This window comes from Patagioenas fasciata, chromosome 17 (genome assembly GCF_037038585.1).
Source record: "Patagioenas fasciata isolate bPatFas1 chromosome 17, bPatFas1.hap1, whole genome shotgun sequence".
Classification (NCBI taxonomy): Eukaryota; Metazoa; Chordata; class Aves; order Columbiformes; family Columbidae; genus Patagioenas; species Patagioenas fasciata.
Window position 1 is genome coordinate 3,953,264 of NC_092536.1, and position 17,625 is coordinate 3,970,888.

Here is a 17,625-nt window from a genome sequence, read left to right on the forward strand (position 1 = left end):
TCATAAGCCCCGCCCCTTGCCGACCTTGTTCCCGGGACGCGCCGCCGCCCGCTCGGACCGCGCCGGTGTCCGTTGATGCCCCCGCCACCGGTAAGAGCCCGTCCGGGCGGGTCGGGAGTGAGTTGCCCTTGGTCGGTAAAGGGGAGAAACGGTGTGTTTGCCCCTTCACCTTGCTATGGCGGGCACGGCCCTCCCCGGGCGTTCCCCCTCGGGAGGAGCATCTCGTCCCGAGGGGAGGCAGGGAGGAGGTTGGGGACCTTCTGTGGAGCTGGGGACACCTTTGCGGGTGGCAGGGAGCTGCGGTGGCCGCTTCCTCCTCTTCCTCCTCCTCCTCCTTCTCCCCCGGGCCGGATCCGCGCAGCTTTGCAGCGGATGGCAGCAGCGAGCACCCTGGGAAGCTGGTCCAGCTCCTCCCTGACACCGCTGCTCCACTTCGCCTCCATCCCTCCTTCCCCACCCACCCCACAACCCCTCCCTCACCCCCATATTGCAGCTTCTGCCCCGTTTTCCCCTACTCTTTAGCTTTTTATCCCATCTGCCCAACCACCAAGCCCCTCTCAGCCAAGGGTGCTGCTTGGCCAGTGCCCAGCGCTGCCCTTTTGCCTGTGCTTTGCTTTCGGGTGGCTGTGGAGACGGCTGCGGTCACGCAGACCTGGGCATGGCCAAGCACAGCAACCTTTGTGTTGTGCCTTCTGCACCGCACACCGTCATGAGCTGCTTGGCCAGCACAAATCTGAGGATCGGGCACCTCCCTCGTGCCGACACGTGGCACCTCTGGGCACAGCGCAGGAGCAGGTGAGCAGCTTGCTTGATTTAAAGGAAATTGAGCTTTTCACCCTTTTCCATGTAAATTCAGACCCAGCCCCACCATCGCTGTCACCGGTCAGACCCACAGGTGACAGCTGGTGTCCTGCGCTGGGGCCTCCCCTTCCCATGGGTTGCAGCTGTGGATTTCCATCCCCCTTTTAATTTCCTCCTGGGAATTTAGTTTCCTCTTCTGTTGTGTTGCCGAATTGCATGCTGACAGTGTAGCGGGTTTAGTGGGTTACCCCGAATTAATATTCAAGCTGGCTGGGGACAGCAAGGTGTGACAGGCTGCTATGTCTATGATTTATTCTTTTTTTGATGAGGGGGATCTGTTTCAAAGCCGAGCTGCTCTCCCTTTTCTTTTCATAGGGTTTTCATCAGATATTCAGTTTCAGATTTGTCCTGGGAAAGGTGAGAGGGACTCTCAGGTCATGAGTGTCCGAGTTTAACACCTACATGGCTCTGTAGTGCAGGACACGTGGGCTGCGCAGATGTCCCAGCATCACGCAGCTGCTGGGGACCTCATGGCCCCGCAGCCACCGCAGCAAGTGGGGACAAAGTTTCCCACCAAGATGTGCACATTTCTGCTGTGGGGTTCAGGACGGGCACAAGCTTCTGGGAGGGAAGTTTGTCTTCATTTGTGCTTCTCATTTTATGAAATATTTTGGAGCTTGTGCAGCAGGGGAGTGGAGGAAGGAACAGGTAGTGGTGTCCAGGGTCAGGACAGGCTGGTGGGGACCTGGCATGGTTGTCCCCCCATCCTGCTTTCCTTTTCCCACCACCTTCCCAGAGCAAATAACAACCCTGGCTCCCTCTTCTTGCCCCACAGCAGAGACCGACATGACCACGTCCTCCTCGTGCTAGGGCCACTCCTACTGCCTCGGTGCCCCCCCAGCCTGGTGGCGAGGATGCGCGCATGGAAGGCAGTGGCCAGCACACTGGCACTCAGTGGGACCGATGTGGTGGTCACCACGCTGCTCTACACCCACGGCCGGGGCAGCCAGGACATCCTGCAGGACCTGCGGCACTTCAACATCTTCAACTCGATGCTGGACATCTGGGGGGGCTGCCTGTACCGCAGCTGTGTGCTGCTGGGGGCTGCCATCGGGGTGGCCACCAACACAGCCTACGGCCCCCGGCGCCTCAGGGCATCGCGGACCTTCATCGCCATCGTCTGCCTCCTCATGGGCATCTACATGATGGTGAAGCTGCTGCTCTACTCGGAGGTGCGGAGGACCATCAGGGACCCCTGGTTCTGGGGGCTCTTTGCCTGGACCTACGTGGCGCTGGCGGCCACCTTTGGGCTGTGGCAGCTGCTGGCCTGTGTCACCTCCTCCCGTGAGGCGCTGGGGCCCAGCTCCGAGTCCCGCACCGAGGCGGAGGAGAGCTGTGATGGCAGCGCCCAGAGGGGCAAGCAGGAGGAGGCAGCGAGTCCCACCATCCATAAACTGCTGTCCTACACCAAGCCAGACGCCTTCCTCCTGGGCATTGCCTCCTTCTTCCTCCTCGTGGCTGCGCTGGGTGAGCAAAGGGACCAGGAGGGCTGCGGTAGGGGATAAAATACACAGGGAAATTAAAGATGCCTGAGTGCCTCTAAGGGCAGGACCTCCTGAGATATCTCATGCGATGGCCAGATGTCTCCATGGTGAGGATGAGGTTGTCCACAGGCCATCGCAGGTGGAAATACACATCCTGTGCTGATCCCACGTGGTAGGGCTGAACCCCCTTGTTCTTATGTTTGTCTGGCAGGAGAGACCTTCCTGCCCTACTACACAGGGCTGGCCATTGATGGCATCGTGGTGCAGAAAAGCATGGACCGCTTCTCCACAGCAGTGCTGGTCATGTCGCTGCTCGCCATAGGAAGGTAATCGCAGGGGCTGGTTTTGGCCCCAACCAGGAGGAGTTTGGGGTTTTCCAGCAGGAGCTCATGGTGGTGGTGGGCACGGGCCGTCTCACCTGCTGCTGCTCCGCCGGGTCCCTGCCAGACCTCAGGGACGTGCTTTGATTTCTCTGCGCTGTCACAGTGCAGAGAGGCTGTGGTGGCAGTCATGAGGCCATTGCGTAGCTCTGCATATCTGCTGGTGGTGGGAGAGCAGGAGCAGACACGGGATGGGCTCCCTGGGGAATGGTATCATAGAATCACAGAATAGTTTGGGTTGAAGGGACCTTCAAAGTTCATCCAGTGCCACCCCTGCCATGAGCAGGGACATCTTCACCAGCTCAGGTTGCTCAGAACCCCGTCCAGCCTGGCCTGGGATGTCTCCAGGGATGGTTCATCCACCAGCTCTCTGGTCAACCTGGGCCAGGCTCTCACCACCCTCAGAGGCAACAATTTCTTCCTCATGTCCAGCCTGAATCTCCTCTCTCTTAGTTTAAAACCATCACCCCTTGTCCTCTCACAACAGGCTCTGCTGAAAAGTCTGTCCCCATCTTTCTTATTGTCTCCTTTTAAGCACTGAAAGGTGCAATAAGGTCTTCCTGGAGCTTCTCCAGGCTGAACAGCCCCAGATCTCTTGGCGTGCCCTCCCAGCCCTTGGATCATCTTCATCGCCTCCTCTGGACCTTCTCCAACCCTGCAGGGCTGTGTCCCCCCCGGAAGCTCGTCACTACAGGATTAGCACCAGCTGTCCCCACGCTGGTAGCACCCAGAGGAGGTGTGGGTTGGTTTAGCCATCGCTTCCCCGGGGTGGAAGGTGGTACCAGCACAGCATTGCCCAAGGCCTTGGCCTGAGTGTCAGGTTGTTTGTGTTGCTGAGGAGCGAGTTTCATGTCCATTGGTCTATAACGTTTCTTATCTGCAATTAGCTCATTTGCCGCAGGTATCCGGGGCGGCGTGTTTACGCTTATATTTGCAAGACTGAATATTCGCCTTCGCAACTGCCTCTTCAGGTCACTGGTGGCTCAGGAGATGAGTTTCTTTGATGAGAACCGCACAGGTTGGTTCCTCTTTCCTCCAGATTTGCTCTCACCCCTCTGTTCCGACCTGTATTTTTTTCCCCTGGGTTTGCCCCACCAGCACGCAGCAGATTGGGGGCAGCCGGGGACGACACCCAAACGCTCATGGTTAGAAACAACAACGGAAAACTCTTTGGGGTACTTCCCACCGTGGGGTTGGGACAGGATTGCCCAGAGCCCTGGGGATGTCCCATGGCCACCGATCAGCCTGACATCCAGCAGCCCTGGGGCTGATTTGTTCATCTCCAGTCATCCCCAAAACACCTCCTTTCCTCCTCCCGTACCTCCCACAGTGCCCACTGCTCAGCTGCTCTCCAGCTCTGCTCCCGGCATGGGGAACCTCAGATGTGTGAAGTTTTCTGGCCATGCTTGTGGCTTTCCTTGCTTGTCACTCTGTCCTGTCCCAGTCTGTGCCACTCTGGTGTGGTCCCAATCTGCTGTAACTTTTCCCACATCTAATTTCTTTTCGGTGATATTTTTAGTTTTGAGGCTGTTGCCATATTTAGCGATTGCTGCACGGTGCTCTGGTATCTGAGGACACCAGAGATGTTACTGTAAGTGGGATACAAGTAACCCTGGACTAACACACACAAGTATGGAAGTTCAGCTGGACTCAGAATCATCGAATGGTTTGGGTTGGAAGGAACCTTCAAGGGTCATCTAGTCCAACCCCCAAACACGGGCCTAGTATTTAGGAATTCAGGGTGATGTTTGCTGGCTGTCTAGAACCAACATTTGGTTCCACCAAAGGACATCACAGGAGCTTCACCCCTTGGTGGCTCTTCTGGCCTTTGGCATGGGACATGGGACATGGCTCAACAGTGACCTGCGGTGGTGACGTGTTCCTGCTCTTCCCCTCCCCATCCCCTCGTTACTGCAGGGGACATCATCTCCCGCCTGACATCGGACACGACCATTGTGAGTGACCTGGTCTCCCAGAACATCAACATCTTCCTGCGCAATGTGGTGAAGGCCACGGGGGTGATCTTCTTCATGTTCAGCCTCTCCTGGAAGCTCTCACTCGTCACCTTCATGGGCTTCCCCATCATCATGCTGGTGTCTGATGTCTATGGGAAGTACTACCAGGTAGGCAGGAGAAGCCACGGTGTGCCGCAATGCTGGGCTGTTCCCCTTGTGAAGCCATCATGGAGGCTTGGGGTGGCCTTGAAGCTGGTGGGGCTGATGCTCAGGTGCTTTGCTGCTGGCAGTGGGGCAGGACAACAGCATTAAACCTGTATGGGAAGATAAGCATAGTCTTGGCTTTCACCTTGTTTCATGCTCAAGAGTTGAAGTACCTCAGGTCTGACAGGAGAGGTGGCTTGGCCATGGGATGTCCTGTATGTGCCTGTCTGTCCTCATGCAATCTGTCCACTCCCCTCCCTTTAGAGTGACTTGAGTGGGGTTAAACCCAGTGCCGAACTCTGCCTGGGGCTAGCGTGGGCCAAGGGCCATCCCCGTGGCTAATGCTGTGTCCCATGGCCCATGTGAGACCTGTCCCCGTCTTTGAAACTGGGCTCCTGGGCTGGCCTGTCCCATCAGGGCACTGAGAGCAGCAGCTCAGCTTCCCAAGTGGCCCCAGCCACAGCACCTCTGCTCCTGCAGCCAAAGTCTCTCCTTGGGGACAGCACAACAAATCCCTCCTCCTCATGGCACAACATCCCAAAGTGTGGGATGTATCCCAGTATTCAGCTGCATTGCCCATGGTCTCAGAAGATGTCACCGTGCCTTCTTTTGCGGAGCCCGGGGTGTGCAGGGAGAGCCTGGGGTGCTGTAGGCGCCCGCTGAGCCTCCTCTGCCTCCCCCTGCAGAAGCTCTCCAAGGAGGTGCAGAACGCGCTGGCCAAGGCCAACAACACCGCCGAGGAGACCATCTCGGCCATGAAGACTGTCCGCAGCTTCGCCAACGAGGAGACGGAGGCCAACGTGTACTGGCAGAAGCTGCAGCAGGTGTACAAGCTCAACAAGCGGGAGTCCATGGCTTACACCTACTACGTCTGGTCCAGCGGGGTAGGTGGCTGGTGATGGGGCTTCCCTATGCGGGGCTGGGGACAGACAAGGGACGTTGCTTTGGATCCCAAAAAGTACATGGTGCGATGCGTGTGCTTCTCCAGGGAGCTTTTTGGGGTGAGCCCAGCCTTGACGTCTGCTGCCAGTAATCCTCTGGCTCTTGATTATTATTTATTTCACTCATCAAAAAATATATTCCCATTCCCCTTAGGGCATCCTGCCACCAAACGGTCTGTTTTCTCTTGCAAATAATATAACTGATAACCACTCAAGGTCGTGGAAAAGCCCATGTTTTGGCGTTACTGCATTGCGTGCCTGTGCCAGCTCATCGCCGGGGCTCCGGCTGGGAAACAGCCACTGCGTTGGTTGAGCTTCTGCTCAGAAATGGAGATTTGCTGTGTGTAGGTGGTGGCAGGGGGAGGCTGCTGGGGTTTGGGTTGGTTTTTTTTGTTTTTAAATGCTTTTTCATCATTTAAGGCCAGATGGTTTGGGGCTTCTCCTGCATTGACTGATAACTCAGGCTGTGCAAAAGCCTCACATGAGGCTGCCCTTATCTCTGCGCATTCGAGGATCTCAGTAGCCTCTGAAGGGTTTGCAAGTTATGGTGCTCTCGTGCAGCCATGAGAGACTTTATGGCTCCCCAAGTCCGGAGGCGAAATCAGAGCTTTTTTAGCAACGTTCCCAGGTAAAGCTGGAGCACAAACTGGGTCAGCACAGATCCCACTGAGTCAAAGGCAGCAAAAACCCTCAAAAACTGCTCCTGCAGGGCTCGCGTAAAAAGAAGCCGATGGATTTAGCACAGGCCTGGTAAGAGTCTTTCTCAGAGGGAACACAGGATCTTAAGGTCAGGTTGTGGCAGAGCAATAGAAGAGCAATTTTTTTCCCCAATCTGTGTGAATTTACAGCAAATGTCCTGCAAATGTTGCACAGAGCACCAGGGCATCGCTGCTTTTTTGAGCACCTCAGGCAGGATGGAACAAAACCAGCTGAATAAAGGCAGGGGCTGGTCTTTGTCATATCAGAGCTGATCTGTCTCTTTTCTGGAGTAGCTGGTACCCCCCTGATTTCAGGCCAGAGCTGACGTTATGCTTCAGGGACTTGTACATGCAAAGAGGATTTTTCACATTAACGCTTGGCTCGATTTAGTGCTCTAAATTAAAATGTGTCACATTCATCTAACAGAAAGTTTATTTTAGTGGTGAGGTGACTGCACGTGTTGGATAATTTGAGTGTGGATTATTACACTTGAGGACATTAGTCCAAGAGAGAAGTTCACGAGATGCTCTGTTATTTAAGATAAATTCTCTCTCCTCGGCTCTTGCCCGTCTGGACTTGTGTTTTGTTGAAAGACACCAGCCCAGCTCCTTAAATCAGCCCATGTACTTGAGTTGCTTTTCCCTTCTCACACCGGTGCTCGCTGCTGGGGCTGTCAGCTGCCAGGGATGCTCCGTTCGGGGCTCAAAGAATAAATGGCAGCACATAAATTGTGGGCTGTTGTGTGAGTAATTACAAATGCACCAAAAGTGCACCAAAATATCAGTGGTCCTTGCTGATTTTTTTGGGGTGTTTTCTTGCTTTCAGCTGACTCTCCTGGTGGTCCAGGTCAGCATCCTTTACTACGGTGGGCACCTGGTGATCTCGGAGCAAATGACAAGTGGGAACCTGATATCGTTCATCATTTATGAGTTCGTTTTAGGAGACTGCATGGAGGTGAGCCTGTTTTACCCCCTCGGGCTACCCCGTATGGAGACAATATTTGTCCTCTAGAAGGTCCCAGGGCAGTTGCAGGGTGTTGAGTTCCCTGAGACACGTTTCCTTGGTGGCTCTGTGGCTCTTTCTCCCCTCTGCTCCCCACTCCCCTCCTTCTGTGGCTTCACGCTCTGAACATGCCCAAAACAGCTCGTCCCCCAGTAAGGCAACTGGGACCAAAGGGGCCAGGCTGATCCGGCCGAAGGGCAGAGTCCTGGCCGCCTCCCAAGCATGTTTCTTGGTGTGGAGGATGCAGGGATTACGAAGCTGCCTGTTAAATTTCAGGCTTTATTAAAAACTTAATTATATTGCTGCTTTTTTTTTTCTTTTCCCCTGGAATAGGCTGCAAGCTGCTGCGTTGACAGCACGTTAGCAAGATGGGATTGTGGGTGGGAGGGTAGAGCCCACCCAGGGCTGCCTTCCCCTTGCAAAGGCGTAAGCTTGGCTAATCGAGGCAGAAACGATCAAATCGAGGTTTCCTCACAGCCAAGCGTGGTTTCGGCGGCGTTTCAGCCTTTGTGGAGTGGCAGAGCCGGAGGCAGCTCCCCCGGCTCTCACCGTCTGTTTGATGACTACATGCTCTGGTGGTGTTTCCAGGCTGTGTTTCTGGTGTGAGTTCGGTTTGGTTTGGGTTTTTTTCCCTCCTGATGGGAGGGACAGTTGCAGTACAAGCTACTCTGGGTTTAACATTGCAAAGAGCCGATGTGACAGCGGGTTATGCCAGGTGTCAGAGTGCAGAGGTTGTAGTTGTGAAAGCACAAAGGTAAATCCACCAGGACCATATCCTGGCAGGAACAGCCGTACCAGCTGCCTAGAAAGGTCCAGCCTGGAGCTGCTGTGTGTTTGGGACACGTGTGCTGGGAATGAGCCGGCGCCTTCGGGGCTGGGGTGATGTACTGCTGTACATTAACCTGGTTTAACCATTGGCTTAGGAAGCTGCTGACCTTGGGCAGGGAAATATGAGTGCAGGATTTTGTTGGAATTTCTTCCCCAAAGGGCTCTTGGGCATTGGAACAGGCTGCCCGGGGAAGTGGTAGAGTCACCATCCCTGGAGGGGTTTAAAAGATGTGTAGATGAGGTTCTTGGGGACATAGTTTAGTGACAGTGTTAGGTTAAGAGGTGGACTGGATGATCTTGGGGGTTTCTTCCAACCAAAGTAATTCTGTGATTCTACAATTGATTTTTCCACCCCATGGGAAGTCTCACCATTGCCTCTTCCCTTCCAGTCCGTCGGCTCCGTCTACAGCGGCCTGATGCAGGGAGTGGGAGCTGCCGAAAAGGTGTTTGAGTTCATCGACCGCAAGCCAACAATGGTGAATGACGGGTCCCTGGCCCCAGACCACGTGGACGGGAAGGTGGAGTTCAGAAACGTGACGTTTTCCTACCGCACTCGCTCCTCCACGCAGGTGCTCGAGGTGAGCCCCGCGGGCGCAGGGCGCTCCCCACCACGAGGCATCACGCGCCGCTTCTGCATCATGGCCAGAACCCATCCCCAGCCCATGGGAAATGTCAGCTGCCTTTAGAGATGCGTAAAGGCGAGCTCGACAGCACGTTGGAAAAGAGATTATATGGAACAGCGGGTGTTTAGGGCCAGCCTTTCTTACAAGGAATGGGATTTATTAATAAAACCCTTGTTCCCCGCTCAGGCATGGTGCAGGGCTTTGTGCCAAGCTGTCGCAGATGGTTTCCATGAGAGGAGGGCTGGAGGCAGGGGGAGCAGCAAAGAGGTTAGTTTGCTTTGCAGTTTTTAGAGATCCTGCTGTGTCAGGCAAATTTGAAGCAATTTTGGAGGCTTCTTGCTTCCTCAGAGCCAGGAGAGATGGCTCATGTGGCACGTCACCAAGGTGGGGGGTCACCATGGCCAGATTTTGGGTCCCATTCTTGCATAGAGCCTGGGACAAGCCAGGACCTGAACCTGCTCTCCCATCTGTGTTGCAGAATGTGTCCTTCATCCTGCACCCCGGCAAAGTGACGGCGCTGGTGGGTCCTTCGGGAAGCGGGAAAAGCTCCTGTGTCAACATCTTGGAGAACTTCTACCCTCTGCAAGACGGGCAGGTGCTGCTGGACGGGCGTCCCATTAACATGTACGATCACAAGTACCTGCACTCCGTGGTACGAGCGCCTGATACGTGTATTCGAGCTGTGGCCTGCCGCGATCAGAGGGGATGGATGGTAGCGTTGCGTGGTGCTTTGGATTTGATCTGACGACTTCTGAAATGTCCAGAAAGCTGGAGGTGGTCCAGGAAATGAATGCAGATATTTTGTGGGGGTGGAAGTGAGAGGGATGGAGGGTGGTTTCATGGGGAGGGGGAAATCTTCCAAAAACAGAACAAGAAACATGTTTTGTTTTGTATTTTTTGGCCAACACAGTAGAAATATATTTTTGGTTGTTGGATTAATTATCGTCTAAACTAGGTTTGGAAAAAGGGTTTTGCATTCCTCCAGCACCTTCTGCCTTAAGATCTTAAAGTAATTCTCAGCTAATGGGGAGTTAAAGCTCTCGGGATCCAGGTGGCAGCTGGAGCACCGGAGGGACTGGGTGGTTTGCCCAGGAGAGGGGTCTGGGTCCCTTGATTCTCATCCATTTGTCAGCACAGATCAGCCTTCATCTCCTCTGCAAGTAACTGCTGCCTTTCTTTGCTCCCAGAGCAAATGTCCTCATCAGTCAGCAGGAAAACCTGAAAACAATTGATCAGAGACAGGCTGGAAAGCCAAAGTCCATGTAGCTAATTTACATTCCCTGCCCACACTGAGTGAAAATTAAAAGACAAGCTGGTCTTGCTGTTTAGAAAGCCCAGTGTGGTGTTAGGAGTGTGGGGAGAAGTCAATTAAAATATGATCAAGTCTTGCTGGCTCTCTTCATGCTCAGTTCTGAGCAATAATTTGGAGGGTTCAGTTTATTTCAATATTGAGTGTTTGACAAAGCAGGCGGAGTGTGAGAGCGAAGAACAACGGCTGGAAGGTAGGACAGGGAGGCTGTTGCTAAGCAATTTGGGAATTGCAGCAGCTATGTCCCTAACTTGCTAATTTTGGATTAAAAGATTAAGGAGGCTCATTCATTTGGCCCAAGCATGATGACTGGTCTTGAATGGAAAATCAGCCAGACCCTGGGAGAGGGTCTCTCCAGCCGGCCTTGTCCCAGCAACTGGTTTCCCATTCTGGGAAGAGCAAACAGTGATGGGAATGACAGTTCTGGAGCAAAACCACAGCAGTGTCTTGGAGAAGGAAGCCCGTCCCAGATGCCAATGGACCAGAATTGCATTGTTTTTCTTTCCTGTGAAATCGTTTCCCAGCAAATGATGCAAAATGGGCTTGGGCTGCCACTGTGCACCCCATCGTTAGTATCTTCATTAGAAGCTCACATTGAGGCACTTCTATATCTCGGTTTAATGGTGAAGCTCTGCCCACTGGAGTCCTTCCCCAGCAGGAACAGATGCTGATGATCCGAGATGCCGCCGGCACATCTTCTGCTTCCAACCCCCTGCTCTTCCCTCCCATTCTGCAGATCTCCCTGGTGAGCCAAGAGCCGGTGCTGTTCGCCCGCTCGATTGCAGATAATATTTCTTACGGCTTAACCTCGGCCTCCTTCGAGTCGGTTGTTCAGGCTGCCCAGAAGGCCAACGCGCATGGCTTCATCACCGAGTTACAAGACGGCTACCACACAGGTACCAAAATCCTAAAAATATTGCCTAGGGAACGCAGAGACTCTCCTCTCAGGTGAAAAGTCAGGCAGGTAGTGATGGACGTGAGTCTTGTGGTCATGTAAGGATGGTTCCATGGAGAGGTGCAGCTGCCTTAACTCATTTAAACTGCTCTGCTAAGTGAGCAGAAGCATCTACCTCGTCTTTGCTTCAAAGCGTGACACCACTCTGAATCTGCTGGCTGGGAGGTGAACTCGATGGCAGCTCTTGGTTTTGATTTTTGAGCCCTTCCTCTCTCCTTTGACCCAACAGAGGCAGGTGAAAAAGGAGCCCAGCTGTCAGGTGGCCAGAAGCAGAGAGTGGCAATTGCCAGGGCCTTGATCCGAAGCCCCCCCATCCTCATCCTGGATGAAGCCACGAGCGCGCTGGATGCGGAGAGCGAACACGCGGTGAGTAGCTGCCTCAGGCATTCGGGCCAAAGAGACAATTTGGGTTTGGAGGAAAGACTGTAGCTCCAGTTGCTTCCAGCCTCTGGACAAGCTTAGTCTTGACATGGTGCCATCAGAGGTTTGGGTAAGACGCTAATTCCTGAGCGGGAATTTGCTTCCAACACTGCTGTAGCCACCAGGAAGGAATTAATCTTGTCCTCACAGCACCCAATGCCTGAGAAATCAGATAAGATAATCTCAGCTGATTTTTGATGTGAAAAGTGTTAATTGGCAGAAAACAGCACTGTGCAGCCTTTTAGGACAGGACATGGAGGAAGACTCTAAAAACTGGTACTGCAGCAGGCAGAGTAGGACGGCCCTAGCTACAGCCTGGCTGAGGCACCAAAGAAACCACGCTGGCAGGAAAGTCCATGGGCTGTTGGTGAACTGAGCTGGTTTATCTGTCAGGGATGAGATGACCAAACAGCTCTACCAGTGGCCTCACTGCTTTAATGGCAGGAGGGAAAGCCAGCTCAAGGTTGAGATGTGAGGATGTGTCTCCCGGTCCCGGAGCACGAGCGCTGCTGGTCCCCAGTGCGGGGCAGCGCAAGCATCTGATCTTGGAGCAGCTCGTGGGCTCGCAGGTCCTCAGCCATGCGTGTGGGATCTGATGCCAGCCCGGGGCTGGGTTTGGCTAGTCCGGGGCTGGGTTTGGCTAGTCCGGGGCTGGGTTTGGCTAGTCCAGGGCTGGGTTTGGCTAGCCCGGGGTGTCAATGCGACACGTGGCCTGATGACCATCTGCCCGCCTTTAGACCTCAATGCTGTTGTCTGTCTCTTGGCTGGGAAACAACTCTCTCTTGCTTTGCCTTGAGACACCCATGCTATAGCCCTGCTCTTCTGAGCAGCTGTATTTACCAGCTGTTGTCTTCCTGCAGCCCATGGCAACACCTCATGGCCTCCAAATTTGGGGCCCAGCTCTGCCGAGAACCCAGTGTGCAGGATCAGACCTGTCTGCAGATCACAGCTGGTGTTTTAGGGGCTGGCTGGACCGAGATGGTGTTTTGGGCTGCACAGCTTGACTGGGGAGCTGGGGTGGACATGCTGCTGCTGGTAGTGCTGCAGGGAGTCCTGTGTCCTCTGTAGCCAAAAAGCAAACCTCCGGTCCAGAGGTTTCCTAACCCCAACCACAAAGCTGCTGCTCTCCCTTCCAAAGCGGAGCCAGCAATACTCGGGCACTAACGCCTTTTTCCTCCTGCGCAGATTCAACAGGCGATTTACGGCGATTTGCAGAACCACACGGTGCTTGTCATCGCTCACAGGCTGAGCACTGTGGAGAAGGCACACAACATCGTTGTGCTGGACAAGGGCCGCGTGGTGCAGCAGGGCTCGCACAAGGAGCTGATGAAAGAAGAAGGAGGCCTTTATTCCAAACTGGTGCAGAGACAGATCCTGGGGCTGGAAGGGGCCGGCACGGACGGTCACCAACCCGCAGCTCGGGGGGATTCGGCGAAGGCGCCCGGCGGGCTGGAGGAAGAGTTCAGGATAGACCATCCCATGGCGCAGGACGATTATAACAACGTGATTCACAAGTGAGAGCGGTGAGGGCGGGCGCCCCAGACGCTTGCTGGGACATCGAGATGGGGGACGGCTTGCCAAGGGGCCAGTGCTGCAGAACGCCGGCCGCTGGCTTCCCCCACGCACGTCCCGCACCCGTGCACACACAAACACGCACTATCGAGCTTCCTGCATCGCTGGCAGACGCCGGCTGGTTAAACAGGGAAACGGATTTATTCAAGGGAGTTGGGTCTTTAGCAATTCCCAGCGTTTCTACTGGGTTTCTTTTCTTCCTACCAGTAATAACGACTGGGACTTTTCTCCCACTGATATGCATGTGTAACTGCTGCTACCTGTAATGGATGTTAAATGCATGCACGGAGGGGAGGATTGAAAACCCCCTTCAGGAATTTCAGGGGGTGGCTTTTGTGGCTGGATAGAAAAAACAGGGACTGTAAAACAAGGTCCTGCTCCTGCTCTCAATCTCTGGGGCCACTCCAGAGTCTGCTGAAGCCTGCAGGGAGCCCCCTGGCTTTGGGGAAAGCTGGGTGGCTCTGGGGGCTGAGCGCGGGAGGATTTTGCACTGAGTGCCTGCGGGCTCAGGCTCACAACCATTGCTGCTGAGCTTGTACCATGTAGTAACCATCCTTGCTGGGGACCGGGAGGCAGATGTTGCTTTTAGATTTGCTCTTGGTGCTTGGTGGGTGTTTGGTTTTAAGGAGGAAAAGTTTTACCGTAATTGCATTAGGTTCTGGGGGTTTTGGTTCAGGTTCGGGGTTTTTTTAGTATATATTTATGTGCACTGTGCAATGTCTGTCTGGCTCCAGCATCCAATTGGTCCGTTATTTCAGAATTATTTTTAATTCACAACCCCGGTGCTGGTTTGAAATAAAAACACTACTAAAGACAGACATAAAATACTAAAAGACAGCACTTTATCAATCCCACCAAAGCTTTGTTCAGCTTCAGGCCACGCTAGCGACTTCACTGCATGGGGAATCTGTACAGTCACTTTCCTTGAAGTCCTGCCTGAACTTTAAAATGTGTTTCTTTGAATATTAACTTTTAGTGTGAGAGATAGAAAGAAATATGTGGCTCCTAGTCCTTTGGATTAATGGCTCTGGCTTAGTCATGTTATCCTGCCATAGACTGGTGAAGAAACCTCTGCAGCCAGGCAGGTGCTATTGAAAAATAGCATTTACACAGGGAAGATTGACTTCAGACTGTGCATAGTTAAGAAATTATCTGAAGCACTTTAGCTCTCATGTTTTCCAATATTTGAATGCTGCTGTGTTTTACTTTTCGGCAGTTTTGCATTTTCGTTCTTGGCAATATTTCGGTTTTGTTTAGTGCTGTTTCACAAATTCTTCAGTGTCCTCAAAGAGGGATGCTCAGAAAATAAAATACTACCTCTGCCACTCGACATCGAGCCAATCTAGTGGGGTATTTTTTCATTCAGGGTTTTCAATGTAAAGTTCATCTGAGATGATGGCTGAAAACAGCTGCACGTGCTCCGGCTCCCTCACGGGGAATACCAAGAAGAACCTACAGAGAATTAGGTATGTAAAAGACCAGCATCTGATGATGACTGTGAGCCGTAGCAGTAGGTATAACCTGTTTAAGAACTTGTTTTCATCCAGCATCCCATCCGGAAATCAGTCTCGCACGAAAAGACAGGCAGACTAACCTGTTCTCAAAGCACAGTGCTTTGCAACTGGAATCCTTTTCTGCTGCTTGCTTTTGTAGTACGATAAAAATCAATGTCTAGGAAGAATGAGAGCTCTCTGGCTTATCTCCCTTCACTTAGGAAACCCCTGTTGTGCACGGCAGGCTCACCGAAATCACTCCTCAGTTCATCACCTCGGTAAACGGCCACGCATTCCTGCCTGATGAAAATGTGCGCTGTGGGTATGAAGAGGTTGGGGGTTCCACCCAGTGCCAGAGGGCAAGCGATTCATTCTGCATTTTTATCAGTACCTGTGAGCAGAATGTGGCCAGTGGTTCATAGCAGTGGAATTAATTTCTGCTTAATTAAAAAACTGGGGGGGAACTAGGGAAGCCGACTTACCTGGGGAAGTGCTGGTATGGCGATGCTCATTAGCACAAGAGATGCCAGAAAAGAGAATTTGATCGTATTGTGCGTGTCCCTCTCAGGCAGTGCTGCAAAAATGGCAACTGGATTATTTTTATTGCAAAGAGGACAGTGGATTTCAGGAAGGGAGCCCTGCTTCCCAAGCCTGTCGTGATGACAATCCCAGCATTGTACTCCCAGGTCTGCTGCAAACAGCTTCAACTGAAATGGCACGTTGGACACACCAAATTGTCTCTGCTGGTGACACCAGTCCAAGCTGATAACGGGGCCCAGCTGAACTCTTGCTTTCAGGTGCTGAACTCTCGCTTCTGCATCCAGATAACTCAAAACTACTTTTCCATTGAGCCTCACATCTCATGGCTCAAACAACTCTGTTCGTTGTGCTGTTGGTGTGTGACAAATGCATCTGTCTGTCTGCTAAAGCCACGATGGTTTTCTTGGAAAGGGTTTTCTGGAAGCGTGGTGGGAGCTCCACACACCATTTTCAAAATAACCCTGATTTTCAAACTAATTCCAACTACAACTTCTTTTTGAAGTGAAAATCAGGGTCAGAGATGCCTGTTGGCCAAGCTAAGCCCAGCAGCAAAGATGAGCTTAAGCTGGTGCAGCTCTGGGAACTGCTCCAGTGCTGGAACATGAGCCACCTCCTGGAGCTGCCTGGTCCCCTGGGCTCCTCTGCCTGTGGGCACTCTCTGGGTTTTGGGCTGTTCTCCTGGAAACAAGGCCACTGTTTGCTCTGAAAGCCTGAACTGTAGTATTTAGTGGCTGTGGCTTTGCCCAGAGTTGATGTTTACATGGGAACATGAACAAGATCTGTTCAGGAGCTTCTCAATGACAGTGATGCACATAAAAAGTTTCTCCTCCTCAAAGGGAAGAGTCTTTTTTGCTGGGAGCTCCGATGGGTTTATCTGAAACCTCAACTCAGGGAGTACGGCTTGAAGACTGTCATGGCAGAACTGGAAGCAAATATGTGTTTGAAAGCACAATTGTTTAAATTTGACGCTATACTCCACGGCAGGTTGTTTTTCCTCACTATTAATAAGCTCTCACCATTCCCTGTAATAGGTATAACCACAGCTTTATTTGATTTAAACGTCAGAGAACCCTAACCAAGATGAAGTTCAAGAGCAGATCCTCTAATCCTAGCGATTCCCCAAGGACACGTACTTACCCCGTGCCTCTGCATGGACAAGGTATGTGGCTGCCTGACCCAGTAAATGAGAACACGCTGTAATGGAACAAACACAGCTGTGCTTATTCCAACAACTCATCTCCCGGTGCACCAACCTCTGCCTCAATGAGCAACTGTCTGTGTTGCAGTGGCTGCGCTTTCGAGGCCCTGGGCAGGTCTGGAAATACCACAAGCAAATAGACAAAGTGCTTCTAGTTTGGGTTCAGGGACGTGTCTTAGTCTGGGGAGGAAAAATAGTACCTGCTTTTTCTACTCTAGCTTCACTGTGAGCTTAAGGCAAAGGTGTTTGCAGGTGTATAAACCTGCTCTTTCACGCCTGTGGCTCCCTGAAAGGAAGGAGTACGGTATAATACAATTAATTATTGCTCTTTCTCAGACAGGACCACTGTTTCTCTCCCACGATGCTGAATATGCAAGTGATTTTCATGTGTGAAGGAATCTGGATTATGAAATCTAAACAGGCGTATGTACTGTGATTAATATAGAGAAGGAAATTAAATTGCAAATAAGCCTGAAAATTTATCTGTCCATTGAGCAACCAGGCTAATAAGGGTTAATAAGCGCCAAAGATTAGACTTGCAAATTCAGTCTCTACGTGACCAACCAGTTTTTCCAGGAAAAGAAAAGAAGTTGTTGTGAAGGTGACTTGCAAAATATGTCTAAATCTAATAAATATGCATGGCTGCAGAGCTACTGACCGTAAAAGGATATGAGGTGACAGAAGGAAATCCAAGATCGAGTTTAAAAAGAAAAAAATCTAACATCTAATTTAAACTAGGCTGGATGCCAGTTCTCCCCAAGCCTGACGCCTGATTCCTTATTCACCATGACGTGGTTTCCACTGTAATCTTCCCGATTTTTTTGTTCTATTTCTCCTGTAGTAAGAACTCCTGACTCCTGTACTTTGCCTGCTTGCAGTTTCAATGTTTGTGAGTGCTGTCACCCTTCAAAAGGATTTTAGCAAAGGCAAAGAGGAACCAGGGCTGGGTAGCTGATAAATCTCAGCCTGCAGCGCTGCAATATTTTATAAACCCTGTAGCCTGAAATCCTGGTTTATCTGCAATCCTTCATATTCTGGCCGAGTGATGTGCTGTCACAAAACCTTTATCTTTCATGAAGATCGAGGAATGGAAAGGCACCTTCCTACCTGTCCAAGCGGAATATGTGATTATACAAAAGCAGCTGACCCCTATCTTGTCTC

General features: G+C 52.2%; 1 protein-coding gene across 5 annotated transcripts; it reads left to right on the plus strand.

The window, feature by feature from the left end:
• Window positions 1–17,050, plus strand: ABCB9 (ATP binding cassette subfamily B member 9). 5 transcript variants are annotated; one of them, XR_011741688.1, is made up of 14 exons: window positions 1–90; window positions 1,637–2,328; window positions 2,557–2,671; window positions 3,613–3,743; window positions 4,643–4,848; window positions 5,571–5,768; window positions 7,350–7,478; window positions 8,744–8,932; window positions 9,456–9,629; window positions 11,023–11,182; window positions 11,471–11,607; window positions 12,847–13,175; window positions 14,600–14,699; window positions 16,298–17,050. XR_011741688.1 is itself a non-coding variant. In XM_071815977.1 (13 exons), the coding sequence occupies exons 1-13, from the start codon at window positions 659–661 to the stop codon at window positions 14,622–14,624; spliced, it is 2,622 nt and encodes an 873-aa protein (XP_071672078.1). In that variant the 5' UTR covers window positions 377–658; the 3' UTR covers window positions 14,625–14,994. The 5 variants fall into 5 exon arrangements, 2 of the variants coding, with proteins under 2 accessions (XP_071672078.1, XP_071672079.1); XR_011741689.1 differs by having other exon boundaries at window positions 15–90; window positions 1,640–2,328; XR_011741687.1 differs by lacking the exon at window positions 1–90 and adding an exon at window positions 377–795.
• The last annotated feature ends 575 nt before the right edge of the window (window positions 17,051–17,625 follow it).

What these genes read in the sequence shown, in the direction of transcription:
- ABCB9 (XM_071815977.1), top strand. Translation starts at nt 659, where the DNA reads ATGGCCAAGCACAGCAACCTTTGTGTTGTGCCTTCTGCACCGCACACC. An exon ending in CCTCCTCGTGGCTGCGCTGG is followed by an intron (nt 2,329 to 2,556) that starts GTGAGCAAAGGG and finishes TTTGTCTGGCAG; the next exon opens with GAGAGACCTTCCTGCCCTAC. An exon ending in ACAAGACGGCTACCACACAG is followed by an intron (nt 11,183 to 11,470) that starts GTACCAAAATCC and finishes TTGACCCAACAG; the next exon opens with AGGCAGGTGAAAAAGGAGCC.